An 18,064-nucleotide genomic window follows, 5' to 3' on the forward strand; every position below is an offset into this window, starting at 1 on the left:
GTACCTGATGGCGATTACCTCCAAAGCTTAAGTGTGGTGATGAACTCAACAACTTTCTGAAATATTTTTATCATCCCAAATAATCCCCCCCAGCATGGACTGGGCTGGGGTCCTGGATTGAATGAAGAGGAAAAAAGCAGGCTGAGCCCCAGCATTCACTCTCTCTACTTCTTCATTGTGGTGGAAATAGGTGGGAATAAGTGGGGAGGGATGTATGTGGATGGGTCAGGCCTTTTCTAGATGGGAGTGGGGGGCTTCTTGAAGCAATGGTTCTCAATCTGTGGGTCGCGACTCCTTTGACAAACCTCTATCTCCAAAAATATTTACATGACTATTCATAAAAGTAGCAAAATTACAGTTATGAAGTAGCAATTAAATTAATTTTATGCTTGTGTGTGGGGGTCACCATGACATGAAGAACTGTAGTAAAGGGTCACAGCATTAGGAAGGCTGAGAACCGCTGCCTTGGAATCTAAGTTTTTCTACCGATGACACACGTCTTGGCTCTCCAACATCAGATCCAAATACCCGGCACTGGAAATACACTAAAGCCAGCTGAAAGCAGGTTTCCAATTTTGGATACATAATCCCAGGGGCTGAGAGGATTGGCTCTGACATGGTGGATATTGTGTCACGACCAAGAAACAGGCTCTGCCATCAGACCCCTGGAGCTGAGTGGGATCTCAGCCTCAGGCAAGTGGCTCGGTTTTTCTCAGAGCTTTAATTTCCTCACCAATCTCACAAGATTATAATGATGGTGCAATGAAGTATGGTCAGAGTGGGCGAGGAGGCAGGGAGAAGCCTGGATCAGAGTCAACACCCAGGGTCTACTGCTGTGCTCACCAATAGACATGTTTTGCTCAACACCCACCAGGATGGAGATGCTGCTGCTGGTGGTGGTGATGATGATGGTGGTGGTGATGATGGTGATGGTGGTGGTGATGGTGGTGATGGTGGTGATGGTGGTGATGGTGGTGATGATGGTGATGGTGGTGATGATGGTGATGGTGATGGTGGTGATGATGGTGGTGATGATGATGGTGGTGATGGTGGTGATGATGGTGGTGATGGTGGTGATGATGAGATCAGTAATAAAAGATGGGGAAGAATGAGAACCACTGAATGAGGCTGTTGGGAATGAAGAATGGCACAACCAATCAGGAGAATGGCGTAGTGGTTTCTAGGGTGGTTAAAGAGAGTTACCACCTGGCCCAGCAATTCCACTGCTAATTCATGTTCAATGCATTGGAAACAGGTAGCCACACACATGTTCCTCACAACACTGTGAAAGTCAACACAGTGTGCTGAGTCCATTGGCTGCTGAGTATGGAAACAAGCTGTGATGCAAATGTTGACATCCCCGAGAAGGAAACGCTGGGCCTTGCTGCAGCATAGATAAATGATGCAGAGTAAATGAGCCCCTCATCGCCATGTGTGATATGATCTATTGATAGGAAAGGTCCTGAGAGGGCAAATCCACAGAGACGGGAAGCAGTGTCCTAACTGTCAAGGGCAGGAGAAAAGGGGACCAGAGAATGAGTGCTGATGGGGACACTTCTGGGTGTGGGGTTCAAGATGAACCCGATGGAGGTAGTCATGGCACAACACTGTGCATATCCTAAATGCCAGGGGGCGTCACACTGTGAAGCAATTCCGTGGGGCTGAGAAGACTCAGTGGGCAAATCACCTGCTGTGCAAGCCTGAGGTGTGATTCCAGCAGGTGGGGTGGGGCCCCTCACCTCACGGCAGCCGGAGCAAGCGACAAGACACGGCAGCCAGGAGAGAGGGACTCGAAGAGGCTGGGGTTGAGGTACATCTTTCAGGGCGCCTCCTAGTGGCCCCCTTCTTCACTGAGGCCTCTCATAGCCTATTCCGATTTAGGATCCATTGGGACAAAGCCCTCAGATCTGATCATCCCTGGAAAAGCAAGACAGACATGGCCAGAGGCATGCTGAGCAGTTATTTAATGAGCTTGGCTGTCAGGGCTATGATCGCAGTATGTGCTCAGCAAATGGTAACTGCTACCAGTGTTATTAGCAGCTAATAGTAATAGGAGCAAATAAGACACACACACACACAAACACAAACACTCATGTATACACCTCTATGGGTATAGAGGTCTGTGGTCGGCCAACATTTCACTGTCATTCTTATATTTTTGGTTGGGAGCCTAGCCTTTAACGGCTGAGCCATCTCTCCAGCCTTGCTGTCATTCTTTATCGTATCTACTTGGGCAGTCTCTTGTTGATTCTACAGTCTGCTGTTTAGTTGAGCCTTGCTCATCAGTTTGCCCAGGGAATCCCGTGTCTCTGCCTCCCCAGCTCTGGGATTACATTGGGGCTGTCACATCCAGTGGCTTTTAGGTGGATTCTGCAGTCAGATCCTGAGGTGGTTAGCTTAATCAAATTGACACAAACTAGAGTCACCCGGGGAGAGAGAGATGGCCTCCATTAGATTGAGAATATGAGGAGGTCTGTGGGCATTTTTAATTAATGATTGATGTGTTAGGGTCCAGGCCATTGTGCTACCTCTGGGCGGGTGGTGGTCCTAGGTCGGAGGCTCGCAACCTTCCAATATCCCTGCATCCCTTTAATACAGTTCCTTATGTTGTGGTGGCCCCCAACCATGACATTATTTTATTGCTACTTCATAGCCACAGTTTTGCTACTGTTATGAATCGTAATGTAAATATCTGGTATGTGACTCCCCCCTCCCCCCAAAGGGTTGAGAACCACTGTCCTAGGTGATGTAAGAAGCCAAGCTGAACCAGCCAGGGGGAGCAAGCCAGTAAGCAGCACTCCCACTCGGCCTCTGTGTCAGCTCCTGTCCCCAGCTTCCTGCCTTGAGTTCCTGCCCCGACTTCCTTCTGTGATGGAGCACGATGGGGACAGGCAGCCCAAGTAAACCCTTTCCTCCCCAGGTTGGTTGTGGTGTTGACCACAGCAACTAAAAGCAAGTGAGGACAGGGCCTGGTGCTCGTGGGGCCCCTGACTTATCTCTGTAACCCCGGGGAGGACGTTTACACAGTATGTTTACTGTGCCCATGTCTGCACCGCAGATGGTCACGAGGGGTCAGCCACGGAATTCTCCACTTGCTGCTTCGTGGTGATGCCAGAATTGTTTTTTTCTATTTTCTTTTTTTGGAATTTGGAGCTTTTTAGATTCTTGGATCAGGGGTGAGGGCCACTTAATTCATAATCCTAGTGGCCGCCGTTTCTGTTCTTTAGCTTACTCTTGAGTCTGGAGACATATTTCCAAGCTGTGTCTACAGATTTAAACAGCAAACACTTTGGAGTATTCAGGGGACTTCTGAGCCCCCAGTTGGAAATCCTGGGATGGTGGGGGTGGGGATGAGGTCGCCACCCTATCCCCAGCTGCCTCTGAAGGGCTGAGGCTCCTGAGATGCTGGCTCTGAAATGCAGATGACTCCGAAGCCACACATTTGCCTGCTTATGTGGTTCCAGTGGAAAGGGACAATGAAGTCAGACACTTGCCTAGACTTTCTGAAGTCATTTTCTCCCTCTCGAATGCCTTTTATTACTCCCAGTCCCTTATCAGAGAACGTCAAAAGAAAAATAAATAAATAAATAAAAAGAGCCCTATGCCTTGCAATGCTTTTAATCAGTCCTCAGACCTTTCATTTTTAAAAATCTATTCCCTTCTCCCCGCCCATCTCAAGACTTGAAATAAAACGATTTTTCCAGAAATGAATGACAGGAGACAAGGGTGACGATTAATAACCCTGGAGCCCGAGCCACCACACCTTTCCTATTTAAAATGAAAAATTACCTTCCCCCCCTTAGACTTTATTAAAAAGAGGATCAAGGGGGGGCTGCTGATAGCACACAGCCCATCACCCGAAGCGTCTGAAGCCTCCGTGCTTTGGAGTCGATGCTGCTGGATGAGCAGTTTCGGTAATGAAAGGAGACTGCGCTTCTTGCGTCCCCGAACCTCTGATTCTGAGATCCCAGGTGTTCAGAGGAAGCAGGTTTGCCTGGGAAGGGGAGGTGGTGGGGGTAGTGGGCTTTCTTCCTTCTCATCTTTTTAACTTTGAAGAGACACTTCAAGGGGGTGCTCCCTGAACCCAGTGGAGTGTCTGTCTGTCTTTGAGTGACAGTCAGTCATAGGAACATCGGGTTCCCACCCAGCAGCAGGATACTGTGTGGTAAAAGGGAAAAGTGGAGGCATTAGTCCTCCATCTTCTAAGGGATTTTGATTGTTTAAAACTTGATTAAACAGGCCAGTGACCCCCCCCCACACCTCCAATTCCAGGAAGACAGCAACTGATCCCCTAACTCTAGGAACGGCCACCATCTGCCAAATGTTCTTTTCCTTCCTATTTGTTATTTTTTTTTTTAAATTATGTATCTGTGTCTATGTGGGATGTACACGTGAGTGCAGGTTCCCTCTGAGGCCAGAAGAGGGTGTCAGGTTCCCCCTTGGGGCTGGAGTTACATACAGATGGTTGTGAGCCTCCCATGTGGGTGCTGGGAACTGAACTTGTGTCCTTCATAACAGCAGTATCCCATTTTGACCATTCAGCTCCCTCCCCAGACACAGTTCCCACCCCTGTAGAAGACAGGAACTTTGGTAGTTCAGGTTGGCTTCAAATATGCCACATAGCCAAATTTGCCACCTTGACCTCCTCAGTAGGATTCTGGGGATATGCTCTGTGTCAGGGTTTGTTTGGTTTTGAGACACGGTCTGTCTGTGTAGCCCTGAGGGCCTAGAATTTACAGAGATCTTGCCTGCCTCTGTGATGGGATTAACGGTGTGTGCCAGCATACCTGATCTATCAGTTTTGATGACTCCCCCTCAGTGTTTAGCATACATGGATCCTTCCCATGTGAGGCTCATAGGGATGTGGGTGCCATAACAGAGAAGCCTATTAGCTCAAGTCCACACACTCACAGACCCCAGGCTTGGACTCAAGCAACACAGCGCAGGCTCCAACCCCAACCTCTCGGGGAGTCTGATCTCCGCCTCTCCCTCCCCTGGATCTGGTGGGTGATTGTTAGTATCCTTGCATCTCTTGGCTTGTTGCTACATCTCAGCAGGCTCTCCCTCCAACTTCACTCTGCCTCTGTGTCCTCTCTGTATTGGGACATGTTGTCAGATTGTATCCCAGGTGACCTGGAATTTACTGTGTTGACCAGGCTGAACTTGAACTTGTGATCTTCATGCCTCAGCCTCCTGCCACCAAGCTTGTCTCCTCTCTTCATTTGTTTAGGGATGATCTCAGCTCAATTCTGTCTTCTTCCCAGCATTCTCTGTGCCTAGAGATCCTACCTAGCTATTGGCCTAGCTGTTAGTTTTATTAAACCAATCAGAGTGATGCGTCTGCACAGTGTACAGGAAGATTATTCCACAACTGCATTCCTCACATTCACACCCTGAGGAGGCCTCCTCAGTTCCCCTCTCTCCTCTCACTCCATCCTCCCTCCCATCCCCCTTCCTGTTTCTGTGGTGCTGGGATCAAACCCAGAGCCTCAAACATCCTAGGCAAGAGCACCACCCCCCACTCTCACCCCAAACCCTCCCGTTTCTTAACTGAGCTGTTTGCTTTGGATTTGGCGATCTGGGACAGGGACTCACTGTGTCACTGGGATTGGGTACTTGTGGATCCACATCCAGTTGTGAGAAAAGATCACAGGGGGTGCCTGGAAGGCTTCACTCAGTGTATGCTGATGGTCCCATCTTGCTAAATGATAGACTCACAACCAGGGTACTGATAATGGATGGATGCAGCCCAGTGATCTTGCCCAGATGGGTCCAGCATTTTGTGCATGCACACACGTGTGCGTTTGAGGGTGCCTGTGAGTATGCATTCGGTCCTGTTAATGTCCCACAGGCGGACTCACATGTCCACACCACTGTCAAAATAATGAACGACATACATCTTTTGTGTTGCTATTTTATAGCCGCCTCTACTCCCTCTCATCCCCTCCCCTTCCACCCCTGACGTCTGCCATCCATGTCTAAAGAGTAACCATGTAAAAGGCTTCCAGGGACTCATCTGCTCGTCCATCAAGTCTGTGTCTGTGTCAGAGCCAGGTATTAAGACTGTTCCATGGGTGTGATAGTTTGAATGTAATTGGTCCCCCAAAAAGCTCACAGGGAGCGCCACTATTAGGAAGTATGGCCTGGTTGAAGTAGGCGTGGCCTTGTTGGAGAAAGTATGTCACTGTGGGGGCGGGCTCGGAGGTCTCCTATGCTCCAGCAGTACCTAGTTCAGTTAGTGCTGCCTGCTCAGGATGGAGAAGTCTCGGAGGTCTCCTATGCTCCAGCAGTACCTAGTTCAGTTAGTGCTGCCTGCTCAGGATGGAGAATTCTCGGAGGCCTCCTATGCTCCAGCAGTACCTAGTTCAGTTAGTGCTGCCTGCTCAGGATGGAGAATTCTCGGAGGCCTCCTATGCTCCAGCAGTACCTAGTTCAGTTAGTGCTGCCTGCTCAGGATGGAGAAGTCTCGGCTACCTCACCAGCACCATGTCTGCCTGCACGCCACCATGTCCCACCACGATGATAATGGGCTAACCCTCTGAAACTGAAATCCACCCAATTAAATGTTTGCCTTTATAAAAGTTGCTGTGGTCACGGTGTCTCTTCACAGCAACAGAAACCCTAACTAAGACAATAGGCAGGCATTACCCTGGGCAGCCTTGTAAAGGACCCTGACATGGTTGGGTGTTGGGACTCACAAAAGGCCTAACTGCTTCGCTTTGCAAACTCTTCAGGGTGTGGGCTTTGCCGCCACAAAGCTGTGGAGGGCAAGGCTGCCGAGTGGGGAGAAGGCAGGGAGGCAAACAGGGAGATTTAGTTTGTTTGCGAGGGCCAAGTGGTGTGGTCGGATGTTATAAATGTGCCTGCATTGTAGCGTATGTGTTTACTAATGTGCTTGTGGTATAATGAGCACACAGTATTGTGCATGTGACATATTGGGCATGAATTCTAATATGCATCTGATGGAACATGCCTATGTTATAATGTGCTTATGGACAGTGTGTGTATGGGGTATGGTGCACACCATGTGACGTGTATAGGACTTTAATGTGGCATGGTCTGATGTGTATATAATGTGGTGCAGCATGTCCACCGTAGAACATGTATGTTGTGTGAGGTCCCTATGAGGTTATGTACACATGACATGAGGTGTGTATGATGCAGTACCTATGGCATGAGCTGTGTGCATATGACACAAGGTGTGTGTGATGCATTGCGTACACAGCATGAAGTGTGTATGAACACACAATGTGAGCTACATACAAGATGATCAGCACAGTGAGAGGTACATCGTGGTGATAATGCACTTGGCATGAGGTATGAAGGAAGTGCGTGTGTGCAACCTGAGGTGTGGGGGGGCAACATGTGTGTAGGATGCATATGTCGGAAGGTGCATCCGATGTAGCATGGACACTGTATCCATGAGCTGAGCTGTGTGTGCTGAAAGGTGCGTATCACGTGATCTGTATACCACATAGGGTGCAGGTGATATGTGCTGCACACCGTATTGTGTGCATACAATGTAGCCTGCATGTGTGGTCAGGTGAGTGTTGTGGCATGGCCTGTGAGAGGGCGTGCAGACTGTGTAAGGTGCATATGATACGCTGTGCTGAGTGTAACCAGCTGTGACGGAAGATGTACATGGTGTGACACACATGTGGTAAGGCGAGGATGGCCATCTCTGCCCATGTGAGCTCACCTCCTGTCTCCCGGCTTACCTGCCTCTCTCTGTGTAATGTAGGATCTGTGTGATGTGGGGACTCATCTGCTGTGAGGTAAAATACACATGATATGACACACGCGTGGTCAAGAGAGGATGGTGGGTCTCTGTCCACAGCAAGCCCGCTCCGTCTCCCTTCCTTACCCGCAAGCCCGCTCCGTCTCCCTTCCTTACCCGCGTCTCTCTGTTGCTTTGCTCCTACGTAGGAGGGAACCTCTCCAAACAAGACTGGATCATCCAGTGGCCCACCACGGAGCCAGGGCAGGATAACAACCCTGCGTGCCCCCCGGAGTCCAGCCCGTGGATCCGCACCCACCTCTCCCAGAGCCCCAGGGTCCAGTCCAAATGTGTCCAGCCCTTCTGTCACGCCAGCCCTACGCCTGGGGCCCCTGTGTACACCCATGTGGACAGACTCACCGTGGATGCCTACCAGAGCTTATGCCCGCCGCCACCCCTGGAATCAGGCCACCGCTCCCTGCCTCCATCACCCCGGCAGCGGCACGCAGTCCGCACCCCACCTCGCACCCCAAATATCGTCACCACCGTGACCCCACCTGGCACGCCACCCATAAGGAGAAAAAACAAGCTGAAGCCTCCGGGGACGCCGCCACCCTCCTCTCGGAAACTTATCCATCTGCTCCCTGGCTTTACGGCGCTGCACAGGAGCAAATCCCACGAGTTCCAGCTCGGGAACCGTGTAGAGGAGGCTAACACACCCAAGTGAGTGGGGTCAGTGGGTGCTCTGGGGTGGCCGGACCCCAGGAGCTGCTCCTCTGGGGAAGCCGGAAGCAAACCATCTCGTGTCTGTGGGTCTAGTCAAGGGAAGGTGGCTTTGCACCGTGTGTTCTGAGAAAGTAGGTTGGCTGGAATTTTCTGGAGCTGGCAACTATTCTTTACATGACAGCCTGGAATATTCCTGAGTGTTGGTAGGGCATATCACGGCTTGGGGCTAAATGTAAGCTGTGTCCTGTTTTAGTAGATAAGACTCGCTGGGGCAAAGCACTTTAGTGTTGTCTGTGAGTACTTTTGGGGGACGATGGCGGGATTGGGTATGGCCCACAGAGTCAGAAATACTTATCCTTTGGATGGAGGCAGGAGGAGTTTGCTGGCCCCTGCAGGGTCACCCTCCTGCTGGCCCTAGAAATAGGTAAAAGTTTCATGGTAGCCTTGAAGTATATTAAAACCAGTTAAGAAGAATAAGCTATATGACCAAAATAATTATCATTCCAGCATAGCATCAATGTAAAGTGTGGTTATTGAGGTATTCTTTGTTCTTTATGAGGTCTTTGACGTCCAGGCTCCATGTGGGTGAGGGTGAAAGCCAGCAGAGGGGAGTGGGCTGACGCCCCCTGGCAGATGTGGGAGCTGGGCACATGACAGAGAGGACACCAAAGAATTAGGCAGGGAGCGCTATCACTCATGACCTCTGAAAGGCAGAGACCACTGAGTGTCCCTCAGCAGGTGTGGGGGGAAGTGAGGCGGGCCTCCCCATACAGGGGAATAGTGTTCAGCAGCCAGAGGGAGGCACTTCTGAGGTCTGCTATGGCATAACGGAGGGAGTTGAGTCTGGAGGCAGGAAGTGGTCTGCTGGAGTTAGCAGGAGAGAAATGCGGTGCCATTGTTTAATGGGTACAGAATTTGGGATGAGAAAAATTCTCCAGGTGATGGTTGATGGTGTCACTTACACAACCCGTGAAGCTGTTTAACACCTTTGAGGTTACATTAAAGAGCACTGCAAACAGTTAATTTTGATCTTAAGTTCACTTTTCCACACACAAGAGAGTTAGGGCGCTGTCGTCCACGAGTTCACGGACTGTGAAGGGCCAGACGGTAAATACAGTAAATGTTTCTGGCTGTGCCAGCTGCATGGGTTTGTGTTGTTGCTCAACAACCAAAACAGCTTGTCCACATCAGGTAAGCAAATGTGCATGGCCATGCTCCAGTAAAACTTTATCTATAAAAAACAGCTTCCATCTGGCCTTGGCTTAAGCCCTGGTTGGGAGGTCTCCTCCCTTCTGGGTGCAGTGGAGGGGAGGGTGTGATCGTATGAAGGCTGTTCCAGCAGCTGGGATCCCTACCTTGGAGACAGAATCACCTGGTCCCTTAGACGGTGAAGCAATTGGAAGAGGTTTTTCTGGTCAGAATTAGATTTGATGTTCGTGGTTTCATGCGATCCACAGAGACTGGGCTCTGGAGACCTGAGGAGAGGAGCTGGGAGAGACTCCCAGGAAGGCTGGTAGCGAAACTTCCAAGAAGGAAAGTGCTGAGGGTTCTGGGGTCTGCCTCTCACCGTCACGGTGTGAACCTTGACGTGACTGCCACTCATCAGCCTGCAGAGTTGCTCCTGTGGCATTTTCAAAGAAATATCTTTTAGATTTTGAAATTAAAATGTAATTACAGCATTTTCTCCCTCCAACTCTCCCATGTATCCCTCCTCCTTTTGCTCTGTCCTAAGTTCACGGCACACGCACGCACACACGCACACAACACACACACACACATCTAAACATATATATATAGCTTGCGGAGTTCATACAATGTTACTTGTACGTTTAAGTTTTCAGAGCTGAGCACCTGGTATTGGATAACGGATTGGTGATCTTCTCTGGGGAAGGCTGCTTCTGCTCTCAGGGTCCCCTCATTATCTGTAGCTCTTTGTCTAGGAGTAGAGACCCTAGGAGACCTATGGCATTAAAAAAAAGTCTTATTTATTTTATGTTTGTGAGTGCTCTTTGTACATGTATGCCTTTAGGCCCAGAGAGGCCATTGGACCCCACTACAGTTGGTTGTGAGCCGCCATGTGTGTGTTGGGAATTGAACTCAGAACCTCTGGAAGAGCAGCCAGTGCTCTTAACTGCTGAGCCATCTCTCCAGCCTCAGCCTATGGCATTTTATCTGCATGTGAGAAGCTAGCCTTTTGTGTTTTCGAGGGCAGCTTCTCTCTGAGAGAGCTTGACTTTGTTTACACACACACACACACACACACACACACACACACACACACACACATGCCACCCCTTCCTCAAGGTCTCAGCCACCGCCTTCAGAGGTACTGGAATTCCACACACAGCAGGATCTAGGGCTAAGCTTGGTGGTCTTCTGTCTGGGTCAGTGAGATCAGTACTTCACTAAGGAGACGGGTCCCTGGCTACCTCCAGGGACCCCAAGAGTCACCTCAAGGGAGCAGTGAAGAGAGAGATTGTGGTCACTGAGCTCTAACAATGAGACAGGGTGGGTAACAGCAGCCCACACTCAGCATGTTCCCAGCTGGTCTTGACTTACACCAGGGAGTAGCCTGGAGATCTTGGCTTTGGCCCTGGGGAGACTCAGCTCTCCTGTTGGTTGACCAAAGAGCTTGGGATATGTCCATGCTTTTAAGTCTGAGGTTATGAGCCATTAGTAGATGGTGATATCAATTTAATGGGCTGTGACCAGAATTGGAAAGAAGAAGTTGATGGACTTAGAGGAGAATATATTGGAAATGTGGTGTGGTAAAAGAATCAGGGTTGCTTTTGTGGGATTTGTTCACACTCATGAATACATACACATATACAAATGAATGCACATGCATATACACACATATACAAATAAATGTACACACATATACAAATGAATGCACACATATTCACACATATACAAATAAATGTACACGTATATACAAATGAATTCACACACATATAGACATGTACACATGCACACATTTATACTCACATACACAAATGACTGCACACACACATGCATGTAGACATGTATGCATACACACATACACACAAATACATATTTATCAAGCACACCTATACTTTTTCTGTTTGCTTTCCCCACTGAGAGCTTGTACTACTCTGGACAGCTTTGATTCTAGAATGATCCCCACAGGAAGTAGGTGAGAAAGCATAGATACATCTTCCCTCTGCAACTGACTCTGCCTTTCATCCCCACTGGGCATGGTCTCCATGGGAACTTGGCAGCCTCTCACCCACCTTTATTTCTTTTTAATGGTGACGGGGCAGAGTAATGGAGGTCACAGGTCTTTCTGAAGAGCAGGCAGGCTTCCAAACCTGCCGACTCCTGTGACTTTTAAAGTATGCACCTTGGGAGCCTTTGGATCAGATCAAAGCCTGTTGGCTTTTCCAGCCTCGGCCCGTGGCGCTCCGGTAGTGTGTTTCAGGCGGTCTGGGTGGGTCTAAGTCCTGCCCCCTGGAAGCTTCTCTCTGGCCTTTACAGGGCGAACAGAGTCAGAAAGCAAGGAAGCAGGCTGGGAGTGGAATCCCCCTGGTAGAAACTTCCTACCCTGCACAAAGCCTCTGCTCGATCCCCGGCACTGCATAAACCGGGTATAGTGACAGGAGCCTGTCCAGCCTGTCTCCCCAGCATTGGAGGCAGGCAGAGGATCAGGAGTTCAATGGAAGCTATCCTTGATTACATGGTGAGCTTGAGGCCAGCCCCGGGCACAGGAGACCTTGTAAAAAAAAAAAAAAAAAAAACCCAAAGACTTAGAGAACAGTGAACAGAAGAAGGCTCTATAGTGTGCTGGAGCCTCGATGTGTGGTGGGCTGGGGTTCTCAGGCCTGACAGCTGGCCTTTGTCACAGACTCTGTATTCTCAGGAGAATGCTGTCCCTTCATTTCTCTCTCTCTCTCTCTCTCTCTCTCTCTCTCTCTCTCTCTCTCTCTCTCTCTTTCCCCCCATCTCTCTTTACTTGTCATTACCAAAGACACAAGCAGGTATGAAAAGGAGGCTCTGTTCACAGAAAGGAATGCTGGGTACTGAGGAAGCTTCAACAGTCCAGGAAGTATTTAAAAGAGGACAGGGCATGGAAGACTGCCCTGTGGCCTTTCCTGAAACATTCACATTAATTAATTAGTGTGCTCCAGCGGGTATGGGTGTGCACACACCACGGCATGCCTGTGGGGGTTAGGAGACAGCTTTCTTTTGGGAGTCAGTCTTTCCTTCCACTGCACCCGTCCTGAGGATCAAACGGATCAAACGCAGGCCATCAGACTTGGTGGCAAACGGCCACTTTTAGGGCTAAGCTGTTGCTTCTGCTCAACAAGACCTTGACTTTTGTCCTAGAAACAACCAAGGTGGAGAATGATAGAAAATGAAACCCAGTCTCTACCCCTCCCACATGTGTGTACGTGCACTCGCACACACACTCACACACATACACACACACGCACTCACACACACACGCACTCACACACACACGCACGCACTCACACACATACACACAGAGACACATGTGCACACACATACTAACACATGCACTCTCACTCACACATGGACACCCATGTGTACTTTCACACACACACACATACATACACATACTGACACACCCATTTGCACTCACACAAACACATGAACACACACACACACACACACACGAATTCTATTATGACCTTTTGTTTCCAAATCCCTTTTAAAGATAACTCCCAACTATAATTTTAGAGAGACAATTCCTAGCTGCACCCTTATTTGGAAGCGGTAGCTGTATAAAACAAGCAATAAGAATACACCCCGCCCCGCCCCGCCCCGCCCCGCCCCGCCCCGCCCCGCCCCGCCCCTGGTCATAGGACGTGGACTGCACTGTCCCACACCAGTGGGGCCTACTGCACTTGTCATGCATGAATATGAACAGTCCATTCATGATCTCAAAGTTTACTTTCCTCTCTCTCTCTGGTATATGTGTGTGCTACGTGTGTGTGTGTGTGTGTGTGCGCGCACACACACACACACACACACACACACACACAGGCCAGAAGAGGCGGTAGGATGGCCTGCTCTACCCACTCACTCTCTGTCCTAGGCTTTGAGACAGAGTCTGTCATTTGATCTGGAACCAGATTGCAGCAAGCAAGCCTTAGAGATCTCCCTGTCTACACCTGCCCTACCCTGGTGCTGGGGTATAGTCACACGGCCACCCAGACCTCTTTCACCTGTCCCCTCCCCTAGTGCCGGGTCAAGTGCACAAGGCCACTCCTGACCTCTTTTTCGATGGGTTCTGGGAATTTAAATACAGGTATCCGTGCTTTCTTGGCAACCATCTTCCCCACTGAACCAACTCCCCAGCCTAATTCCTCCTAGAAGTCCCCCTGTTTCCCCAAATCACAGCTAGAATACTCCAGGTGCAGGCGTCTCCTTTAAAACTTGGTGCTGTCTCTGGCAGGGCCTGAGAGGGGAGACCGCACTGGGTAGGCTCCAAAGGTACCCATCTCCTTTGCCGGTGTTTGAACCTCGGACTCTTCTGTCCGGCTGATTCCAATTTTGCGCCGAGCCTGGGCGGTGTCGTTTGTAGTTTGGAAGGGAACAGGCCTGGCTGAACAGATTCATTATGTAAATTAGGTCTCGGGAGAGATCTTTTTACCTATTTTAGAAAACTAATTACGTGCAAGTATTTAAGCTTATCGACACACACCTACGGATCACTGTGCTAATTATGACGAGGCGGGCTGAGGTAAGGGGAGGGCAGAGTGGGGCCGGAGCAAACGGGCAGCACAGTGGCCATGAATGTGGGAAGGCAGCCCTGCCTCCCGTTTCCAGCGCTTTCTTTCACGTTTGTCTTAGGTACACTTGGTCCCCGAGTGACCGGGAGGTCCAGGGTCACTGCAGGTGTGGTCCACGGTGGCTGTGGAGGGATGAGACTCGTGTCACTGGTCAGGGGATGCTGGCTCTTGTGACTCCCAGGGTCCCAGGGCTGTGGAGTTCTCCAGTGTTTAAAATTCAACCCGACCCAGTCTGTGGGCTGCCATTTGTCTTGTTGACTGTGCCCTTTGCCTTACAGAAGCTTCTCAGTCTCAGGAGCTCCCATTTATTAATTGTCGATCTCAGTGTCTGTGCTACTGGAGTTATGTCCAGGAAGTGGTCTCCTGTGCCAATTCGTTCAAGGCTGTTTCCCACTTTTTTTCTAAGAGGTTCGGTGTGGCTGGATTTATGTCAAGGTCTTTGATCCATTTGGACTTGAGTTTTGTGCATGTAGAGAGAGATGGATCTATTTGCATTCTTCCTGACCCTCTCTGAGGAGTGGGTGGGGTGGGAAGGGGGGAGGTGGGGAGAGTGGGAGGGGGTGGGAGCTGGGGTTGGTATGTAAAATGAGAAAAGGTTGTTTTACAATGAAAAGAAAGTCAAAAAATTGGAAGAAATCAATAAATCCCTTAAAGAAAAAGATTTCAACTTGAGAATTCTCAGTCCCCACACACCTATCAGAGGCTGGCCTGCTCTGTGCTGGGTGGCTCACAGGAATGTGGCCTCCTTAACAGATGGCCAGAGGGCAGTTCAGGGCCAAATTCTCACTGGGAGGGGAGGGCCTGGGCTCACTCTGCCTGAGGCTTCTCTTGTCCTGTAGACTTGCTGCTAAATTCCTGCCAACATTTTCTCCCTCCCTCCCTCCCTCCCTCTCCTCCCCATTTCCTTCCCTCCTGTCTATCTCTCCTTTCCCCTTCCCTCCATTCTTTCTTTCTTTCTTCTCATTTGTTTCTTCCCTTCAGCTCCAACGTGCCGGGATCAAACCAAGGGCAAGGCAGACAAGTACCGGTGCCACAGAATTTCTTGGTTTCTATCAACGGTGTCTCTCACAAAGGCGTGTGTTTCAGAGATTCGGAACATGCACCCCATCTAGTCTTCACTTAGAAGAAGGCTTTTTGCTAAGCCTTATTACTACTTTGCATAGCAAGTCCTGAGTCTTTGACTTCTCCTTTGGTATTGCCTAATGCCCCTTTCTCAATCCCTGGGCCTGGGGGCTGACTCCGACCGAGGAAACAAGACATATTATCCAGGCATGAAATTAATACTGTCAGGTGCATCAATATGAAAATCAGATTTGGAAGCAGAGAGATGCAAATCTGCGGCTGTCACCTTGGTTTCTGACTGAGGGTGGCCATGGGTGGCTGTAGAGCTGTGCTTTTTTGCCTCTTGATGCTACCATTTGGACCCAGGGACTTGGCCAAGCCAGGCAGGTATTCTACTACAACCCCTACTGTGTGGGTGCAGATTGCCCCCCATGCTCTGTCTTTCAGTGTGGTTAGAAAGTCTCCCTGCTTTATCTGGGAGCCACAGGAGGTCCAGTCTGGGGTTGAAGTCATGGGGAAGCTCATGCCAGGCTCCAGCTGCCCATGATTTTGTCCCATCCTATAGGTAGGATGTGCTGAGTGGTTGAGGACAGCCGCCAGCCTCGTGTGTCACCAGTCAGCAGTGCTGAGTCTTGTACCTGGAACATGTGAACATAGGGACATGTGTCACTGAGTTCAACCTAGCAGTTACTGAGTGTACAGTGTGCTGGACACTCTGCATGACAGATTCTCCGAGCCAACAGGCGAGCCAGATGCCATGGAATGAACAGCTTGCGTCTGGGATGCCTGGTTCTGGGGAGGTTTCGGACTTGGAACTTTTCATATTTCTCCTGTGCACAGGGCACACTGGAACTCACCAAATCAGTGCCTAGTCAGTGAGCCTCAGGAATCCACCCCCCCCCCCCAGCTATCAGCACCATGCCTGGTTGTATTTCTTTTTTTTTCTTTTTTTTTTTTTTTACATAGCTTCTGGGGATTGAACTCAGGTCCTCACGCTTGCAATCATGGACTTAGCCCTCATCCCAGTCCTTTATACCTCATTTTAAATAAGTTTGCTTATGAAACCAAGTTTTCATGCTGAAGGCAGCGAGCGTATTAATGAGTTCACTAGACCCAAGATAAGTGATAAATGGGTGTTTTATTGGGGAACAACTTACACAGATAATAATAAAAACCACTGTGACATTCCTGCTCCAGAAGATGCCAAGAGTGCCCCCCCCCAGTCCACACCTGAAGCCACACCCGAAGGGCTGTGGCCACTAACACAAATTCACTGGCAAGGGGAGATGCTACTATAGCATGTCCTGAAGGGTTGATCATACCTGTGGTGTCATGAGAAATGCTCAGAGAGTTTTAGACTTGGGGCAGTCCAACATCCTGGATGCTCAGTTACTTGTAAAACCTCATTGTATTTACATAGGATTCCCAGACATGAAATCAGCTTGAGGTTAGTTACAAAACCTACCAGAGTGTGAGTGGTTGCTGTCCTGGGTTGCTCAATAACGCCTGCAGGAAGGAGGTCTGTGTGCTCAGTACAGCGTTCTTTCTAAGAGTAGTTTTGATCTGAGCGTGATTGACGCCTGCGGTACAGACCTTGTAGTCTCTAGTCTCTATAGGCAGGTGTACATGGCATACTCTGGGGACCAGGGTCAGCCTCAACCACGTGCCTACTCCCCTCCATTACGTATTTGTTGCTTCTCACAGAGGCGCCTGAACAACTATGGGAGGACTTAAGAGCCAGGTGAGATAATTTAATGTTTAAAATTATTTAATATGTTCACATCATCAGAAAACAAAACAAAACAGGGCTGATGTCTAGATCCAGTGCCGTCAGGTGACATTTGATGCTTACAATGAGGGTTTTTTTTTTTTTTTATATATATAAAGTCAATTGGAAGGAACTGGTGAGATGGCTCAGCTGATAGGAAGTGTCTGCTGCCAAGCCTGATGACCTGAGTTCAATCCCAGGGGACTCACATGGTGGAAGGAGAGGACCAACTCCCACAGGTTGACCTCTGACCTCCACATGCGTGCGGGCCCCCTCCCAAATAAATAAATAAATAAATAAACAAATAAATAGTACTTAAAATAAAAAAGAAACAGTCAAGATACAATGTGCTGGTAACACAGTGTCTGTTACAATGAACACAAGCAACAGAAATGAGAACTAGGAACAACCAAGGAGAAACTGCAGAAGATGGCAGGATTGTCTGGTGAATGTGTGCGTGTGCGCGTGTATGTGTGCACGTGTGTGTGTGCACGTGTGTGTCTGTGCGCGTGTGTGCACGTGCGTATGCATGCATGTGTGTGCATGTATGTGTGCATGTGTGTGTGCATGTGTGTATGTGCACACGTGTGTGTGCTCGCATGTGTGACACATTGTGTCAGCCATCGGTAAGCAGAGAGAGAGATGATATGGGCTTCTACTTGCTTTCTCCTTATGCAATCCAGAATGATATCCAGGGATTGGTGCCACCCATACTTAGATTAGGTCTGACAACCTCCATTAACCTAACCTGGAGCACCCGAGCATCCCTCAGCAGGCTGTGCAGAAGCTCCTGCTCCAGGTGAGTCCAGGCCTGGCTAAGTTGACACAATCCTTATTTAGCTGTCTGAACCTCGATGCTTTAATTCTGTCAGGAAGCTATGGTTATCCCTTTCTTGGCTTTAGAATGTGAAGCTCAGGCAGGTTAGAAAGAGCTGGGGAGCAGGCAGGAACCAAACTGTTTGGGTGTTTATTTACTGATGTGTTGGTGCACACCTACCATATTCCCATTCAGAG

The 18,064-nt window shown here is 49.4% G+C and overlaps 1 protein-coding gene across 1 annotated transcript in view; it reads left to right on the top strand.

Annotated features, from left to right (window-relative positions):
- Ksr2 (kinase suppressor of ras 2) overlaps positions 1-18,064 on the top strand; it is a 313,418-nt gene that overhangs the window by 114,626 nt on the left and 180,728 nt on the right. Inside the window, exon 4 of the mRNA XM_051176529.1 lies at positions 7,927-8,440. Coding sequence (XP_051032486.1) covers positions 7,927-8,440 — 514 coding nt within the window. The remainder of the gene's footprint in view (positions 1-7,926; positions 8,441-18,064) is intronic.

The sequence above is a fragment of the Phodopus roborovskii genome, unplaced genomic scaffold, assembly GCF_943737965.1.
Source record: "Phodopus roborovskii unplaced genomic scaffold, PHOROB, whole genome shotgun sequence".
NCBI classification, from domain to species: domain Eukaryota; kingdom Metazoa; phylum Chordata; class Mammalia; order Rodentia; family Cricetidae; genus Phodopus; species Phodopus roborovskii.